General features: G+C 36.2%; 3 protein-coding genes across 4 annotated transcripts; all 3 read left to right on the top strand.

Moving 5' to 3' along the window:
- Window positions 1-64: 64 nt before the first annotated feature.
- SHM1 (serine transhydroxymethyltransferase 1) lies at window positions 65-6,977 on the top strand. 2 transcript variants are annotated; one of them, XM_086244645.1, is made up of 16 exons: window positions 65-398; window positions 500-550; window positions 671-757; window positions 1,026-1,147; window positions 1,270-1,346; window positions 1,841-1,965; window positions 2,289-2,381; window positions 3,048-3,140; window positions 3,557-3,754; window positions 3,906-4,010; window positions 4,715-4,780; window positions 5,019-5,096; window positions 5,343-5,454; window positions 5,547-5,657; window positions 5,823-5,980; window positions 6,571-6,977. In XM_086244645.1, exons 1-15 carry the CDS (start codon window positions 309-311, stop codon window positions 5,960-5,962), a joined length of 1,548 nt encoding a protein of 515 aa, XP_086100771.1. In that variant the 5' UTR covers window positions 65-308; the 3' UTR covers window positions 5,963-5,980; window positions 6,571-6,977. The 2 variants fall into 2 exon arrangements, with proteins under 2 accessions (XP_086100771.1, XP_086100772.1); XM_086244646.1 differs by having other exon boundaries at window positions 66-398; window positions 6,688-6,977.
- Window positions 6,978-7,579: 602 nt separating this feature from the next.
- Window positions 7,580-15,941, top strand: LOC147284211 (putative cytosolic oligopeptidase A). The gene is made up of 17 exons (XM_086243492.1): window positions 7,580-7,981; window positions 8,184-8,351; window positions 8,676-8,799; window positions 9,223-9,299; window positions 9,790-9,933; window positions 10,027-10,257; window positions 10,320-10,410; window positions 10,790-10,911; window positions 11,174-11,281; window positions 11,397-11,642; window positions 12,395-12,540; window positions 13,134-13,251; window positions 13,918-14,077; window positions 14,177-14,208; window positions 14,411-14,476; window positions 15,126-15,197; window positions 15,513-15,941. Exons 1-17 carry the CDS (start codon window positions 7,580-7,582, stop codon window positions 15,597-15,599), a joined length of 2,394 nt encoding a protein of 797 aa, XP_086099618.1. The 3' UTR covers window positions 15,600-15,941.
- A 1,127-nt stretch (window positions 15,942-17,068) lies between these two features.
- BRK1 (BRICK1) lies at window positions 17,069-18,584 on the top strand. Its single transcript, XM_086243491.1, has 2 exons — window positions 17,069-17,296; window positions 18,287-18,584. The coding sequence occupies exons 1-2, from the start codon at window positions 17,164-17,166 to the stop codon at window positions 18,415-18,417; spliced, it is 264 nt and encodes an 87-aa protein (XP_086099617.1). The 5' UTR covers window positions 17,069-17,163; the 3' UTR covers window positions 18,418-18,584.
- Window positions 18,585-18,628: the final 44 nt, after the last annotated feature.

The raw sequence follows: 18,628 nt of genomic DNA on the forward strand, positions 1-18,628 counted from the left end.
ATTTGTCTCACAAATTACAGCGAACCCGATCAGGCTATTATCTGTGAGAGTCCCTTTGTGGCTAAGAAATGACAACATCGGATAGGCCTTTCATGGATGGTTTTGGTGCCATCTCTCTCTTTCTCAATCTCATGTAGCAATTCATTCATTTTTATACCACATAATTAAGTTACAGCACAACTCTTGATTATGAAATCTCAACTCTGAAGCCATCCATAACAGGGTGGGACAAAACCCAACACACAAAGTTTTCCTACAACCACCAAAGCCTCACCCAACCCAACTGAAACCAAGAAATCAAGCAAAACATGGCAATGGCATTGGCGCTTCGCAGGCTTTCCTCTTCTGGGGACAAGCCCATTCGACCTCTCTTCAATGCCACCTCTCTTTATTACATGGTTCTCTTTTTATATTCATTTCTTTTGTTGGGTTCTGTTCTGTCATTGAATGCCTGATCATATTTAACCACTTTTCCCACTTTTCTCTGTCACTTTTACAGTCATCTTTGCCTAATGAAGCTGTGTACGAGAAGGAGAAGTCCGGTGTCACAGTAAGCTCCTAATCCTATATATCCTGTTATCTATCTGACTTGGTTTTTCGTTTTATGTTTTTGTTTGTTGCTGTGTTTTGCTTCTAAGTACTGAAATATAAACTTTTTATTGGCTTACAGTGGCCTAAGCAATTGAATGCTCCACTGGAGGCTGTCGATCCCGAAATTGCAGACATCATTGAGCACGAGAAAGCCAGGCAATGGAAGGTATATGGTTCTTATTCTATAATCAAATCAAGACTTTGTTATGAATTGTAGTTGTTAGAATGGACCATGATAGGATTTGAGGCTTATTTTTCAGTGAACACTGCTAGCCTATGTTGAAAACTAAACCTATCTAGGCCACAATTGAGAAAAGTTTTTCTATTTGATCTTTCTATGATTAGATGATGGTACCAAGTTTCTCTGTAGCATGTTTATCAAGTAGTGGTGTGTGCTTCATCTCTTATTAGAATTCCTTGTTGTATTTCTTAAGGGGCTAGAACTGATACCCTCAGAGAACTTCACATCAGTCTCTGTGATGCAAGCAGTTGGGTCAGTCATGACCAACAAATACAGCGAAGGATATCCCGGGGCTAGATACTATGGAGGAAATGAGTATGTGAAATCTTCCCAACCACTTCCCTTTGCTTATATGTGTTTGAAAGCTGAGTATTTACAGTCAACTCTTTGTGTTTTATTTTTAGGCCGAAATCTAAATATTAAACTTTTAATTTCAGGTTCATTGACATGGCAGAAACCTTATGCCAGAAGCGTGCTTTGGAAGCATTTCGGCTGGACCCAGCAAAATGGGGAGGTAAATTCATATGGCATGACTCATGAGTAGCCTCCAGCTATTTGTTACAATGTCTGAAAGTAAGCATACATGTGGACTATTCATCTCAACACTCACAAGGACCATTTTTCCGTATTCACATACCAGTTGTCAAACAGCTACAATATGATTCAGGATAGCACGATGGCATCTAACCTAAGTTTGTATAGAAATTAGGCTTGGATGTCTTGTAAGAAGCAATTATCAATGGAGTTTGTTTCAGAAGCTAAGACTAAATCAAAAAACTTCCAACCAACATCTCCAATTGCATCTTAGTCTTTGACCCATCTTCTAGGCTCTACCTTTATGTTCCTGATTGTGTCTTGTATGATTATATTTAGCAACAGTGTGAAAGAGCTTGGTGTGAAAGGACCAAGTACCCATTGAATCTTCAACCCTAAGCAAACACCCATCTCTAATATATTTTTTTAGCTTACAAGCTTTCTTTTACATGATGTCATCTTTCTATATTGCAGTCAACGTGCAGCCTTTATCAGGGTCTCCAGCTAATTTTCAGGTTTACACTGCATTGTTAAAACCTCATGATAGAATCATGGCACTTGATCTTCCTCATGGTGGGCATCTTTCTCATGGCTATCAGGTACTTACAACCTTCATTAAGCTGTTTCTTCTGTGATGACATGTCTAATATCAGTTTATGGTCGTTGTAAGGGTTTATTGGAAAATATTTCCTGTGAAGTTTGGATAGGGATGATTTCCATGCATAGTTGTACACATCTGCAGATTCTTTCTCTGGAAACTTTCAGTAGCTTTAGTTAGAGTAGTACAACTGTTCTTATAACATCTATTGACTTGTCAAAATTAACTTTGAAGAAACTCATACTGTTTATAATTTTCAGTTCAGTGTTATGTTGATAGTAATTACATTATTTTTTTCAAATTTCTTTTGTTGGTAATGTGCAGACTGACACCAAAAAGATATCTGCTGTGTCCATCTTTTTTGAGACAATGCCATACAGATTGAATGAGAGCACTGGCTATATTGACTACGACCAGGTAGCTTAGAAATTTTCTTATGATAGTGATTCTTACACTACTCTTTGTTTATTGTTACATTATTGCCTTGCGGCCCCCTAGTCTTTTTAAGTCAATGTCGTGCAAACGAAGCTGCATTATAAATTATGAAAAAAGGAAGGTAAAACCAAGCTGTGTAGAATATCTAAGATATATGTAGTAAATTACTTGATAAAATTTCCATGATGTATGCCCTTGGGGTTAGCCCAAGTGGTGAGGGAGGATAGAGAAATGGTTGGGATTAGGATAGGATAACGGTTTGATCCATTCCAATGTAACAAAAAAAATCCCATGATGCATGAATGAATACTTCAAAAATGCCTTAAACTACCTTGCCTTTATGGCCTTGGCACAGCAGAGGAATTTATGAAGATCAATGATGACCAAATAATAACATATTGCAAATGAAACCTATCAGTTCTCTTGTAGGAATAGTAAAATGTGACCTTTTAATAACAATGTCAAAAACTAGTTATTTAAATCAGCACTGTGATGGATGATGTAAACCACAACATATAACAAAGGGGTACCAAGATGAGTTCTATATTATTCTACGTTAATCTTGCTTGTCATTAGGAACTGCATATTTAAGTTTTTCTACCTGTGCCAGTTGAACCTTCGTTTGACATGAATAACAATGATTTTCAGTTGGAGAAAAGTGCCACGCTCTTCAGGCCGAAATTAATTGTTGCTGGTGCTAGTGCTTATGCACGTCTGTATGATTATGCACATATTCGCAAGGTAAACTCCTTTGCATTGATCTATAGTTATAGCTGCCCCATGTTCTAACAACTTAAGCTTTTAAAGGTAGTAGTAAACCAACAAATCTTATCATGGTATCAGAACTTGGGATCCAATCAACAAAGCTTTTAAAGGTAGTAGTAAATTCAAATTTCTTCAGCTGTAATCTCCCAATTTACATTGAATTCCATGTGTAGGGCTCTCTAGTGGTGAAGAGAGGCCCACACGTAAGGGGCACTAGAATATAAAAATAATAGTTGGCTCACATCCTAATAACTTAACTTTTTGCGAACAATGACAAACTGACAAATCCTATCCATCAATTAATCCTCATAAGTCTGCCATATGTTTCCATTTGTGGGCTTTCCTTAATCTGATGTGGAAAAGTCCAATATTACATTTTAAGTACTTGACAGGTATGCGACAAACAGAAAGCTATATTGTTGGCAGATATGGCACACATCAGTGGGTTGGTTGCAGCTGGTGTCATCCCATCACCTTTTGAGTATGCAGATGTTGTGACCACCACAACGCACAAGTCTCTTCGTGGCCCTCGTGGAGCCATGATTTTCTTCAGAAAGGGGGTAAAAGAGATTAACAAGCAAGGGAAAGAGGTGAGTTTTCAAAGATCAGTTCAAAAGTTTATTAATACTTGCTTTGTAAACTGCAGTTTACTCTTAATCATCATTTGGCGAATTTATGTTTCTTTCCCTTATATAATCAATATAATTCTATAAATGACCATGTATTAATACTTTAACGAAGGTGTTGTATGACTACGAAGACAAAATCAATCAAGCTGTCTTTCCTGGGCTTCAAGGTGGCCCGCACAACCACACAATTACCGGTTTAGCAGTTGCATTGAAACAGGTATACATGCAGATTTAGATTAATTCCATTGCATTTTTAAGTTCTTTTTAAAAGTTAATTTCATTGTCACTGCAGTATATTCAATTATTTATGGGAATAAATGATCAGCAATAGTGATTTCTTACGTTGAGAATAGGGGTTTGTTATGTATGTTGAGTTGAGTCTCAACTCTCCACCCATCTAATGGTGGTTGGCTGGTTGCTAACTACAGTAGGCACTGAAATGGCTTCAAAACTCAGGTGGCCAAGGCAGTAAATGATTTCTTATAGTATTTATCTACACAGATGCTGATATCCCTTGGGTTGTTGTATAGAACTGACACATACTGGAGTGAATTTGCAGAATTTGTGCTTGAAGCACTTGAGTTACCTTTCTGAGATCCACTGAATTATAAGAAATTCTTGGAAGTGCCAAATGGTCCAATGTAAGATATACATGGTTTATGTCCAGTACATTCAAAGCAATTTTGAGGAAGCATGACTCCCTTGGCCTTTAACATACTATGGTCAATTTGGACCCCCATCTTCCAAAACCACACACTCCTCCCCCAAGTTCATTCATCGGACCCCATCTTCCAAAACCACACTCTCCTCCCCCAAGTTCATTCATAAAATTACCAATGTTATCTTAAGCATTTTAATTTGTAAGTTCTGATTCAGTTGAAATCTCATTATTTATAGTTTCTGACTCTTATGTAAATGCAGGCTACAACTCCAGAGTACAAAGCCTATCAAGAGCAAGTTCTCAGTAATTGCTCAAGATTTGCACAGGTATCAGTATATGAATGCAACAATCTTTGTTTCTGAGACAAGATTTTACAAATATAAATTTATTGTTCCTGTAACTATATGTATTAAAAACGAAAAGAAACAGAGAGAGAACAACATCAGACATTTCCTTTTCTTAACAAATAGTAGAATTTTCACTGACACAATGTTCTCTTGTTAGTACATGGGTGTATAATTTACTTCTGTCATTCTAATAGCTAAAAATTGACAAAATATGCAGTCGTTGGTTGAGAAGGGCCATGAACTTGTTTCTGGTGGAACCGATAACCATTTAGTTTTGGTGAATTTGAAGAGCAAGGTAAATGAGACAAATTTTCTTTTCTGGAATACTTGAGAGAGAAGTCTCTGGGTTTCTAAAATTTGTTTGTGTAATCATCTAAGTCGACCAATTAGTTGTGCTTTATAATTAGAGAATTTTTGAAACTAACAATCTGTGGTCGAGATGCTATTGAGATATTGACTCCATGTAATGGTGTAACATATTGTTTTCTCCATCATGAAAAAAGTCGCTGACATCACTGTTTCTTTGAATTTCATTTTACAGGGTATTGATGGCTCCAGGGTTGAAAAGGTGTTGGAAGCTGTTCACATTGCAGCCAACAAAAACACTGTTCCTGGAGATGTATCTGCCATGGTTCCTGGTGGCATCAGGATGGGTAAACGCTTCTCATCATTTTGGTCCTTCTTATACTCTATTTCTTTCTTAAATTTTCAGTAACCTTACCAACTGATTCTTCTGAACCTTCAGGAACACCGGCTCTTACTTCTAGGGGATTTGTTGAGGAGGATTTTGCTAAGGTTGCAGATTTTTTTGATGCTGCTGTGAAGTTGGCATTGAAGGTCAAGGAGGAAGCCAAAGGTTCCTAGATCTTTGATATCATAAATTTCATGCTCACCAAGCTTTTCTTTGTCTTGTTGTCTTTCTTTCATATACACATGCTGTCTAATAGTTGGCTGTCAGCAATCCTAGTGCTTGCATCTGCTAATATGGAATTGCATTTTGTTAACATTTCTGTATACCCAGGAACAAAGTTGAAGGACTTCGTGGCCACACTGCCTCACTTTCAATCTCAGATTGCAAAGCTCCGTCATGACGTCGAGGAGTATGCTAAGCAATTTCCTACAATTGGGTTTGAGAAAGAAACCATGAAATACAAGAACTGAAAAAGAATGTTGTCTTAGGTATGGGATTACCTGAATACTGTTGGATTCATATATGTGCAGACAAAGCTGATTTTGTAAGGTGTTAAAACTTTCAATTTGTTGTTTCAACAGGAAAAATGCTCTACTTATAAATCTCAAAATGAACAAAAATATCATTCAGATGATGACTAGTAACAAATAGACACAAATCACTTCAAAAGCAACCCATAGGCATGTCTGTGAGTTGTGATATTGTTTGATTATCATTGAAGGGCTTAAGCTTTTGTGCATAAATATGTACAAAAGAACAATAGGGAGTTGAAAATAGTACTCCTAGCTAGAGATCATGATTTCAAACATGTCCTGGACATTAAAAATCTATGGACAATAAATTTTTGTCAATCCCAGAATGAATAATTGACGCATTTGGACTTGAGTGCCTGTTATGAAAAATATGTCTACAATCTACATTGCCGGCGTAATGCTGTACACTATATCTCTGCATCACTGTAATCTCTCATGTTAATTAGTAGTCTTTGATTAGTTTCTTATGTGGTATGTGGTTGTTTTCCTCATCTTCTGATTTAGTATTCTTCACTTCATGCGTTGATTATATCTCTGTGGAACAGGCACGGTAAGCAGTCATCAACTGAGTTTTCTTGGTTGAGAAAGGATATGTGGTTGATCTCCTCATCTTCTGGGTTAGTCTTCTTCATTTTGTGTGATGATTATGTCTCTGTGGACAGGCACAGTAAGCAGTCATCAACTGATTTTTCTTGGTCAAGAAAGGAGAAGGGTCGTATGTCAAGATGGAACTTAGAGCTATAGTGTATTTAAATTCAGCAAACCCTTGATTCGGATCCTGATGAATATATATAATGTATTAGTTCAGGCTTTGCAATGCAAAAACCTGCCTTGACTTCTCAAAAGAGAAAAAGACAAAAAAAAAGGTACAATCGCCATGATGTGATGAGCATGGCCAATATGATATATTCTCTTATATCCAAATTATCCAATATTAAGCAAATTTACTGCATCATAGAGTTCATACAAGTCTGAAATCTCTTCTGGGTTAGAAGAGAAAAGGGAAAAAGATGATGAAAATGGAAAGTTGTAATTAAAACAGATGGCATGTTCTAAGTGGGTGGTGTGCCACTCAGCATGATGAGATCGGTTTTCCATTTTTTATTTAATATGGAGGGAATGAGATTTAAACTTGAGACCTCTCCTAATATTAGAGAGATAAATACTACTAGACTAATTATTGGTCTAACCTATTAACGAGAACATGTCTAGTATGCATAGCTCTAAAATTATTTTCTAAAATATCTTTTCTTATTATCACCACAAATACATAATAGGGTGTATTTTTTTAAGTTTAATTCAAAAATTAGGCTGATTACTCAATCCACTTATTAACTGCAAGAACACAAATTGTGACCAAGTAATTTGTGTCTCAGCCTGGGTCACTAAGTAATTAGTTGTGAATAATTACATTAATATGTCATCCCAATGCAACACACGTGACATGGCAGTCAATGGGCCCACTTTAACATGGAAAAATTGGCATTCCCAAATTTCATTTTCCATATAGCAAAAAATCTCAAGAGAAAGAAAATAGATAAAAACAGGAATAGGATGAAGCATCATGTCTTAGACCTCCACGTACGGAAGAGAGCCCTATTGGCTTCTCTTCTTATACTCAACATGCTCATGGCAACCCGCGTCACTCTCTCCCGCTCAGTCAGCCCACTCCTAAAACGCACTCCTTTCCCCCGTTTTGCCCCTAAACATTTACCCAAATCCCATCCCTGTCCCCTCTGGTCTTCCTCCTTCTCCTTCTGCCTCACTCTCCACAAATCCACCACCACCTACCCTTCACTCTCTCACTCTTGCTCCTCCCTCTCTGCTCCTCTAATGGCCGCCTCTGCTACTGTAGACGAAGCCAACCCTCTTCTCCAGGACTTCGACTTCCCTCCCTTCGATGTCGTCGATGCCAAGCACGTGCGCCCTGGGATTCGAGCCCTCTTGCAGAAGCTTGTACGAATTTTATTTTATTTCTAAAATCTATATCTTCTTATCGTATTTGCGTTTCTGGGCTTTTATGATTTTGTTCATTTTTGCGTTTTGGTTTCTGGGTTCTTCGTGTTTTTATTTGTATTTTTGTTCATTTTTGGCTGTGTACTGGGTTTTGGGTTTTTTCGGTTTTGGCTTTGATGGTCTGCATGGTGGGATTTTACAGGAGACTGATCTGGAGGAATTAGAACGCACGGTCGAGCCCACGTGGCCGAAGCTGGTCGTGCCGTTGGAGAAGATCGTTGACCGGTTAACTGTGGTTTGGGGGTTAGTCAACCACCTCAAGTCTGTTAAGGACTCACCGGAGCTTCGTTCTGCTATTGAAGAAGTCCAGGCATGTTTTCTTATCCTTTTATTTTCAATTTTGTTTCTTTGTGTGCGTAAATGCTTGAAGTTCCATTTTTCTTATAAATTTCTGATTGTTGTTCTTATTTCAAAGAAGGCTATATTAGATGATTTTTGTCAATTGACTTGCCTCTTAAAGTTCTTTTAACTTTAACTTACATCTCAGTGTTATTGCATTGACTTTCCCTGATTGTACATTTGGGTCCACAATGCTGAGTGTTTTAGTTTTAGTTTTGGTTTTGGTTTTGGTTTTGGTTTTGGTTTTGCTTTGGTGTCTTGTTTGGTGGTTAAGTTGTTTGGTGTTGGTTTGCAGCCAGAGAAAGTTAAGTTTCAGCTCAGGTTGGGGCAAAGCAAACCAATTTACAATGCATTTAAAGCTATTCAAGAATCTCCTGATTGGCAGACACTGAGTGATGCTCGCAAACGTATAGTTGAATGTGAGTACTTCAAATGGTATCTACATAAGGCATGCATGTGGATTCACAACCTTGTTATTGTTTTTTCTATTCTAAAGTAATTGTGATCTTTAATGATCTAGACCTATACCACCTAGCCTTGCTTTCTTTTACACTAGAAAAAGGATGACTCGTGTTTGGTGCTTGAACTGGATGCAGGACTGAGAGCTCTGTGCAAAACATGTTGTTGCCTTGATGCATGCTTTGTAGATTCTTGATATCTAAGCTATATAATGGTGTAATCATTAGGGCTAATTTGCAATTTTGCAAGCTCACAAATTAACATCTAAGTATTCTGCTAAAACAATATCTAGTTAACTTGTGATTCTCCTTTTACCTTTGCGTTGTGGTGTATGCTTGCCGTGTCTGACATTTCTCTTTTCCCTATTAACTGTACTTGTGCAGCCCAAATAAAGGAGGCAGTTCTGAATGGTGTTTCTCTTGAGGATGATAAAAGAGACCAGTTTAACAAAATTGAACAGGTGTGCTTTAATACATTTATTAAGCTAGTACAATAGGAGTCTTTCCTAACAACGCCCTCAATTGTGTCTTTGATATTTCCGTTTTGTGAAGAAGGCTTGGTATACATTTACAATAACTCCTGTGTTATCATCGTTATAAAAGTTGCTACTTGGTAGCGCAATGCCATGTTTTATTTCTTGGATACATAGCTTCATTTGGGCTTGTACGAGCATTGCTTATTAACTTTTTTTTTTTTTTTGTTATTTTTCTTATATTTTGAGAGTGGGAAGGGGGGGGGGGGGATAGTTTAAATGATTTTTATCGGGAAATTTCTCTTCTGCCTTTTCTTTCTCCTTATATTTTTTGGGTCTTTTCTTTTAATTTGGAAATATTGGATATTGAAGTATTATCTCTCTAATTAGAGTAAGACTAATTAATAGTTTTTGATGATGATTTTCTGATTTTAGTTTGGTGCTGCCATTACTTGATTTTGGCATTTTGTATTTGCAGGAACTAGAAAGACTGTCTCATAAATTTGAGGAGAATGTTTTGGATGCCACAAAGAAGTTTGAAAAGTTAATTACTGATAAGAACAAAATTGAAGGATTGCCAGCTACTGCTCTTGGATTGGCTGCACAAACAGCACTGTCAAAGGTATTCGAATTGTACTCTGGTGAGGTTTCCATTTTTTAGTATTTGTTCTTTATCTTACTTGGTATCATCTATTGCATCTGTGTATCTCATCAGGGGCATGAAAACGCGACTGCAGAGAATGGGCCTTGGTTAATTACATTGGATGGTCCAAGTTTTCTCTCTGTTATGCAGCATGCTCAAAACCGGTCTTTGCGTGAGGAAATATACCGTGCCTACGTAACTCGTGCCTCTAGTGGAGATTTGGATAATTCTGTAATCATTGACTCAATTTTGAAGCTTAGGTTGGAAAAGGCCAAGCTTCTCAATTACAATAACTATGCCGAGGTACGTCTATTCATTTTAAAACTACTTTCTTATGATGCGCTTGCTGAGGTATAACGTATCAGGTAAGCATGGCAACCAAAATGGCTACTGTTGAAAAGGCAGAAGAGCTCCTGGAAAAGCTCCGAAGTGCGTCCTGGAATGCTGGAGTTCAAGGTAGATTATTGGCATACCGTCCTACTTTATGCAAAGTTATTTCTATGTTTTTTTTAACTGTTAGGTGAATCAAAATTTTATTAGAGTTTATCTTGCTTAAAATGGATTTAAGTGTAGGCTCTTTCTTTTATTATTATTATTTTTTTTTTCAGTTTTCTTTTTAGTTTGTTAAAATTTTGTTATGTATTCTAAAAATAAGTTACCTTCTATTTTCCTTGGTATTCAGTCTCTGATATAACTTTGTCATCTCTTCAAAGGAATAAAAGGAAAATGAAAACGATTGCCTAGAATTTTCATTTTTAATGCAAACTACTTTCAACAAAAGCCTTGTACGTTGGAAAATATCTTGATGGTTGGATTGATTTACTGTTCCTTGTAGATATGGAAGACCTTAAGAATTTCTCCAAAAGTAAAGATGCTCCAGAAGCCAATGATTTGAACCATTGGGACATCAACTTTTGGAGTGAGAGGCTTCGGGAGACAAAATTTGACATCAATGAGGTTCTCTTTCTCTCTCTCACTCTCTCTGTTCAACTTCTAATCTTCATTTGTTTGGAATTACATGTGCAACACCTAATGGGTGTGATTAGTATCATTTTCAGGTGATAACATATGGATCAATTTATTGATGTAATAGAATTGCAAAGAATTTTCAAACTCTTTCTTTCTGCTTTCTATTTTTTCTATGTTTTCATTTTTTTTATTGATTTTAGGCCACCAGGTCTGCTTGGAAGACTTATATTCCTGCTTTTGTATCCTACAGGAAGAATTGCGTCCATATTTTTCGTTGCCTAAGGTTATGGATGGTCTCTTTAACCTAGCAAACATGCTTTTTGGAATTGATATTGAACCGGCTGATGGTCTAGCTCCGGTATATATCTCGATTACTTCAGTTGTGCTCTATTTTGGTCGTTTTATAAAGATGTGAATTTGCATCCTCTACTCATATACATATATGATATTATATACAAAAATATACATTTCAGGTTTGGAACAATGATGTTAGATTTTATCGTCTCAAAGATTCTTCTGGGAGTCCCATTGCATACTTTTATTTTGATCCATATTCCCGTCCATCTGAGAAAAGGGGAGGTGCATGGATGGATGAAGTTCTTGCTAGGAGTCGTGTGTTGTCACGTGACGGTACCTCTGCGAGGCTGCCTGTGGCACACATGGTGTGCAATCAAACACCACCAGTGGGAAACAAGCCCAGCCTTATGACCTTTCGAGAGGTAAATTTAATTACATTCATTTCAGCTTACTGGCCGTAATATGTTAAGATGCCCAAAATCTAAAAGGATACCAAGGCTATGTGTGCTTAGAAAGGGGAGGGAAAGTAAAGGGGATCAGGGGAAATGGAGGAAGGAGCGTATCTTCGGTTGAGTGGACAAGGAAACAGGAGTGTCCCTACATTTGAGGCCCATCTTTACTTTTTAGGAAATGTAGCTCATAATATTCTTTCTTCCTGTATTGGAGCTATATGAAGGAAGGATGATAGAAGTTACAGAAAGTGTATTTCATTTTCTTATACTGCAGTGAGATCCACTTATAATTTCCTCCTTCCACTTTTTATTTTTTAATTAATATGATATGTATTTATAATATATTTAGATTACCAAACTTGCAAGGGAAGGTGCCTTTCCTTTTCTTTCGCTCTTTATTTTCCTTTCTCTTTCGACTTGTGTACCCAACCATTGTGTAAGGGAGATTGAAATTATATACTAGGCCATATGTTGTTTAATAGTTTCAGTTTCATTTTCATTTTATTTATTTATTTGATTTATTTTTTATAAGTTATGACATTTTCGGGAGGAGAATTCAAACTTGGGACCCCCTTTTATGGGAGAGGTGTGTGATTGTGGCTACCAATTGGGCTTTCTCCATCTACGCCATCTGTCTATTAAATTATTAGGTTGTGCAGTGGATGCCACAATTTTGTATATTTATTGTCTTAAAAGTTATGGACTAGTGACTATTTTTGCAGGTAGAGACTGTCTTCCATGAATTTGGTCATGCACTTCAGCATATGCTGACTAAGCAGGATGAGGGTCTAGTTGCTGGTATTCGGGGGATAGAATGGGATGCTGTTGAATTACCCTCTCAGTTCATGGAAAATTGGTGTTACCATAAGTAATTCTGTCTTCCATAATCCTTTAAACTATTATGCATCTATATCTTCTTGATTTTGTTTTCAGATTACAGACCTTTATATTGATTGTGAGGGGGGAGGGAAGGGATAAATTTATGAAATATGTAATTTCTCTATCATCGCACACTTGAACTTATTTGACTTCCTAATTTTCTTTGGAGGAACATAATACTGTGAGGTTCTGTTTCATTATTATGAAGCTTGCATATGGTGCATCTTTGTGCTTTTATAGTACAAGAACTTCAATAAAACAAATGAAATAGGACACGTTGCTTTGTGCATCATTATCTCAGAGCATTTTATGCATTAGTACTCTATGTATGGGGGAATTCTGATCAATTTTAAAATGGTTCTATTTCTACTATGTATCAAATACTAGCTTCTAATGGTAATTTGGCATTTGGCCTTCAGGATTCAGCTGCTTGTACCTTGTTGAAATCTATTTATCTAATTTTACAAGTCCCTATACATAGAACCCATTTTCTTTCCATGCAGTATCAAATGACAGTAGGATCCAATGTTTTTGTTTTTTTCCCACTGTATTAGTGATTTGTTTCTTTATTTGGTGCTGTAGAGACACTTTAATGAGCATTGCAAAACATTATGAAACTGGGGAGACTCTTTCAGAAGATGTATATTTGAAGCTTCTTGCAGCTAGGACATTCCGTGCGGGCTCCCTAAGCCTTCGACAGGTCAGTGCAATATGCGGGTGTTACTTTTTTCTTACGCCTCGTTTTCTTTTTATATTTTTTCTAAATCATTTTGTACTATTGATTTGAATTGAGTATTACTTGGTTTTGCTTTTATGGAGGATGCACATCTGGATTCTTTTTTGGTTTTTGTCTTGCTTTCAATTAACAAAATTTTTGTTTATCATCATGACACACGTAAGTAAATTTTCTGTTTCCTCTCAGTGAGGGATTTGTCTTTTCTTTTGCTGTGAAATTCAGGTTATGTAAGAATTGAGATATTCTGGTATCTGAAGGGTTTATGATGTACATATTTTCAAATTTTTGAATGTGACATGCTTGTGCAATTATATTAGAACCACTGAATGTTCAACGATATAAAAAAAACATAAGTTTTATGTAAATGTATCTGTAAAGTTTGATCAAACTAAACTAAGATAGAGAAGAGAGAACCAAATTGGGAAAGTTTAAAGTTCAGGACCAAACGGAAAACCGGTCAAAGGTCAAGGCGCATTAGTGTATTTAAGCCTTATATTAGTTTTTAAATGATTTCACCTGTTTTTTATTGTATTCATTTCCTGTATCATTTTTTGTTGTTCCAAGATGTCAATTCTATTAATATACATGAAAGACTTTGCTGTTGATCTGCATATTATTTTATTTTTGTAGATAAGATTTGCAAGTGTAGATCTGAAGCTACACACAAGTTACATACCTGGTGGATCAGAATCCATATTTGATGTTGATCGGAGGGTTAGTGAATGTGCACAAGTGATCCCTCCACTTCCAGAAGACAGGTTCCTTTGTGGTTTCAGCCATATATTTGCAGGTTTGCTTTTACTTCTTTCATCTTCTCAGCAGTGTTCTTAATTCTTAACTTCAACTGACCTTATATGTTTATCTTCTATTGTTTTTCTGTGAATATTAGGTGGATATGCAGCTGGGTACTACAGTTACAAGGTATTTCCTTTCCTTTCTCCTAAAGTAACTTGCATTCAACTTCTACAAAAGAAAAAAGAAAATCTTTTGCACCTTATGCTGATGATGTTCAACTCACTCCCCGGCTTGAGTTTATTCGCTGTGATTTGTGGTCTTTCTTTGTAATTTTAATTTTCCTTTCCCATGGAATTTGATCCTGGATGAAAATTGCTCTATTTTGCAGTGGGCTGAGGTGTTGTCTGCTGATGCTTTCTCAGCATTTGAGGATGCTGGATTGGATGACAGCAAGGTAAGTTGGAAAGAGCTGTCCATAAGAACTCAGTCTTGCAACTTACATTGTGTAACAGAGACTAAAATTCTCAAGTGGATTATGTGTATTCTCATGTAGCTCCTAATTGATTTATATATTTATCATATCTTGTCAACCTTAAGCTGGTTTGGGGCATCTCATGGATTGTTTACATGGTTGAATGCACAAATGTGACATTGGACTCGGATCATTGCCAAACAAAATTAGGTTATATCAAAGGGTTAAGAAGTTTGTTATTGATAAAATTGGCAACAAGTTATGAGTTGTGGATCATAGTGAGAGGGAAGTAACACATACTCTGGTTGGAGATTCTTGTCATGGTCATTATCCTTAAGGTTGTACAGTCCCTTGTATTCCCATCTTGGTATCTAAAGTTGTGCAAACATTAACACTTAGCTGATGCTTTCCATATCTTCCCAAATGTGATATTATGTTTCTGCTTTCATACAAAATACAGCCATAAGGACAAAGGAGTTTTTCGTAGGCTTGTTATTGAAGCAATTTTTAATGAGTAGTGGTGCATTATCTTAATATTATTCGCTAGTTAGAGCTCGCCAAACATGTTAAAGCCTCTGCTTATTTGACCACATTTCACATGTCAATAGTGATTTTTTATATCTTGCAACAGGCTGTAAAAGAAACTGGGCACAAGTTCCGAGAAACCATCCTTGCTCTTGGAGGTGGGAAGGCGCCACTAGAGGTTAGACAAACTATTCCTTATGTCATAATTTTTCATGAGTTTCTTGTTTCTTCTCTTGATTTTTTTCAGATTCAATTTCTTTCAATCTTTTTACCACAATTTGTTTGTGGGTAAAGCTTTATATGGTTCCAACTATTTCTGCTTTGTCATAAAGCAATGTACGGCTTTCTCATTGTGGTCTATTGTAACTTAAACAAGCCTTGTATCCTTTCATTGTCATCTTTTCTGACCATAATACAGGGTATATTTTTCTATATTTTATTTAATAAAATCCAAAATCGTAATTTTCTTTTGACATGTTATGATTGTTTCCAGGTTTTTGTGGAATTCCGAGGTCGTGAACCTTCACCAGAGCCACTGCTCAGGCACAATGGCCTATTACAAGTCACGGCTTCTGCATGAATTACGATGCTTTATTGGACTTGAAAGAAGACTTGCAGGCTTGTACTTGGTCTTCAAATTATTTAGGCACTGCTCCCAATTGTCTCAAACCCAGTAAAAGGGACCTTGTGTAGTTGTGTAGCAATTATTGCCCAAAATGATTTTGAATGAAGTGTCATCCATCTCAATAAGATTGCTTTCATTGTACAAGCACTTGAAAATAACACAAAAATGGAACAGTGGATCGACCTTTAAGATTTGTTCAAGGTTTAACTCTTCTGGAAATTTTTGCAATTTCTTTGTAGTGTTTCTTGGAATAGCTTGTGGTGAAAAATTCATTTATTGTCTTTTTGTTTTGTTTTATTATTTGCTTTAACTATGGCAGTGTCTATTGGTTTTTCTGCTCTGTTAATTTTTTATATGAGAGTTACTACCTAATATACCTTACAAAGAATGTTTACCATGGTGTGAATGATAACTAACAATATTTAACGAAAACAAGAATTGCCATAATCTAGTTGTCTATTATTTTATTTTTTGTGTTTGTGGGTGCAATCATTATTAGTATCTTGTTAAAAAAAAGTAGATATTAGGGTATTCATTAGCTAAACATTGTGGGATTCACTTTTTTTAACCAAAATTTTGAGACTTATTCGTCTCCAGCATGTGAAAGAACTAGAAAAAGGTTGTAAAAAGGATTATGTATTTATTTTATCTGATAAAATTTTCGACGAGGAATGAGATTTTTGGACTAAATTAGGTTTGGTATGTACATTTCTAATAGGAGTTGGTGAAGAACTGAAAATAGTTATGGAGATTACTCCCCAAATTGTCTTGTGGTGAAGATAGTTTGAAAAAGAAACCAAGAGAGAGCAAGAAATGGTAAAAGATCTCTTTTTAAAGATGAAAAGAAAAATAAAATAATCAGGGTTTGCCTTCAAAGATGGGAATCATAACTCATAAGATAAAAAGCCATTGTGCCTAAGAAAAGGCTTTATTATGTCTATATTTTCTGAACTGTGCCTTATATCTCATTTTGTTGCTAAAGTAAGCCCATTGTTTTAAATTGCTCTTTTTTTTTGTCTGAAATTTTAAATTGCTCTATTAGATCAAGTTTGTCATTTTTTTTGTTAGTCAAGTTGATGTGGCATCCATCAAAATTTTGTGACACAAATAATTCAGTTGAGCGAAAAAATAACGTAATTTAAGGGGTGTAGTGAGTTTAAATGAATATTAGAGGACAAAGTCTGATGCTATATAATTCGTGACTTCATGAGACATAACATAATTAAAGCCTTAAGCCTTAAGCTAAAACCCACTTCCACTCATTTTTTGATGTTGAATGTTGATGTAGCAACCACCCCCAAACCCTTCCACTCATTTTTCACAAACCAAAAAAAAAAAAACAAGTAAAAACAATCAACTTTTACTAAACAGACCAACAACATTTTTTTTTTGGCCAAAACAGACCAACAACATTAAATATTAATGTATGTACCCACCCCAGTTGCTCCTTTGCTTGCCTTTCTATAGTAAATGAAAAATTTGTAGCTGTTGGATCTTTGATCTCCTTCTCAGATCAAACATGGCTCGGGCAGGAGGGATAACAAACGCAGTGAACGTAGGGATAGCGGTCCAAGCTGACTGGGAAAACCGCGAGTTCATCTCCCACATTTCTCTCAACGTTCGCCGCCTCTTCGATTTCCTTGTCCAATTCGGTACACGCCAACTCAACCTCTCTTCCCTTTCCATGCTTTTGTTTTTTCTCTTTATCCTGGTTTACTTTTTAGGCTTTTTCTGGTTTTGGGTATGTCTCATTTGTGGTTTAGATTGACTTCTTTCAGTTTGTTTCATGGTTCTTGCTGATTTTGGTGCTGACCCGTCTGAGATTGGGACCGATTTTTAATTTTTAATTTATTTGTTTTCAAATTATACCTTTGGTGAATTTGCTGATTTGGGTTTCTCATTTTGAGATTTTGGGTTGATTTTAGACTTTTTTGCCTTTTCACTATACCAATAATATGAGGTTATTTAATTTACATATTAACCTGAACCTATAGCCAAAATTGAACCTACTTCTGCCCAACATTTGGCTCTAATTTAGCTCATTTTGTGTATATATTACTAGAAATGGGAGTGATTATGGTACCTGGTTGAGTTTGATGTCCACAAACGAGGAATGTGGCCTAAAGTTAATCTTCTTGTTCAAGCAGCATGCTTTTGTTTGACTTAACTCTTCTTGCAGCCATAGTTGAATTATGGCTGCGCATACATCTTTCTATAGGTGCATAGTTCGAACTACAACTTTCCTATTTTAAGCGTAATAGTTATTTTGTATTAATCAAGTTTTCTGGAATCTCACTATGAGGTTCCAAAGCAGATTTTTTCGTTTGAGTAATGATAGAGTGCAATATGAATTGACCACATGATGTGGCAGTTAATGTGTTAACTAACAGTTGGCCGGCCATAATAATTGAGGTAAGAAGTACATATTAACTGCCCCATCATGCGGTCGGTTAATGTGGTTAGAAAATGTGATTGTTTTATCATTTTCCTTTTTTGTTCAGCCTTGATGTTGGTTTGTTTCAGTTTGAAATATTTGTTAGACAAAATGGAAATTTCTCTTCTTTTTGGGACGTGGGTGAATTATGCATTATAATTTATGTTACACACTCTTGGACTAAACTTTGTGTTTCTTATTTTTTAAGAGGCTACAACGAAGAGCAAATTGGCATCGTTGAATGAGAAGCTTGATATATTGGAACGCAGGCTAGAACTTCTTGAAGTTCAAGTGGGTACTGCATCAGCCAACCCTTCTCTTTTCGTTCGTGATGTTTAGCAGATCATTCCATTGTTAGAATATACGGCTTTACTGTAAGCACCCGCTTGTCCATAATGTGAAGGTGAACATATTTCTTGGTCTTGTTTTCCAGTTCAAAAGCAACCTATCAATTTGTATGCTTGTATGTTTGAGTAATAGAAATATTTTTGTTTGTGCTGTGGCTATTTTGTGGATTAACACTGTAAACAGAGCATGGGGCTATATTGAG

The sequence above is a fragment of the Dryas octopetala genome, chromosome 5 (assembly GCF_963921425.1).
Source record: "Dryas octopetala chromosome 5, drDryOcto1.1, whole genome shotgun sequence".
In the NCBI taxonomy this organism is placed as follows: domain Eukaryota; kingdom Viridiplantae; phylum Streptophyta; class Magnoliopsida; order Rosales; family Rosaceae; genus Dryas; species Dryas octopetala.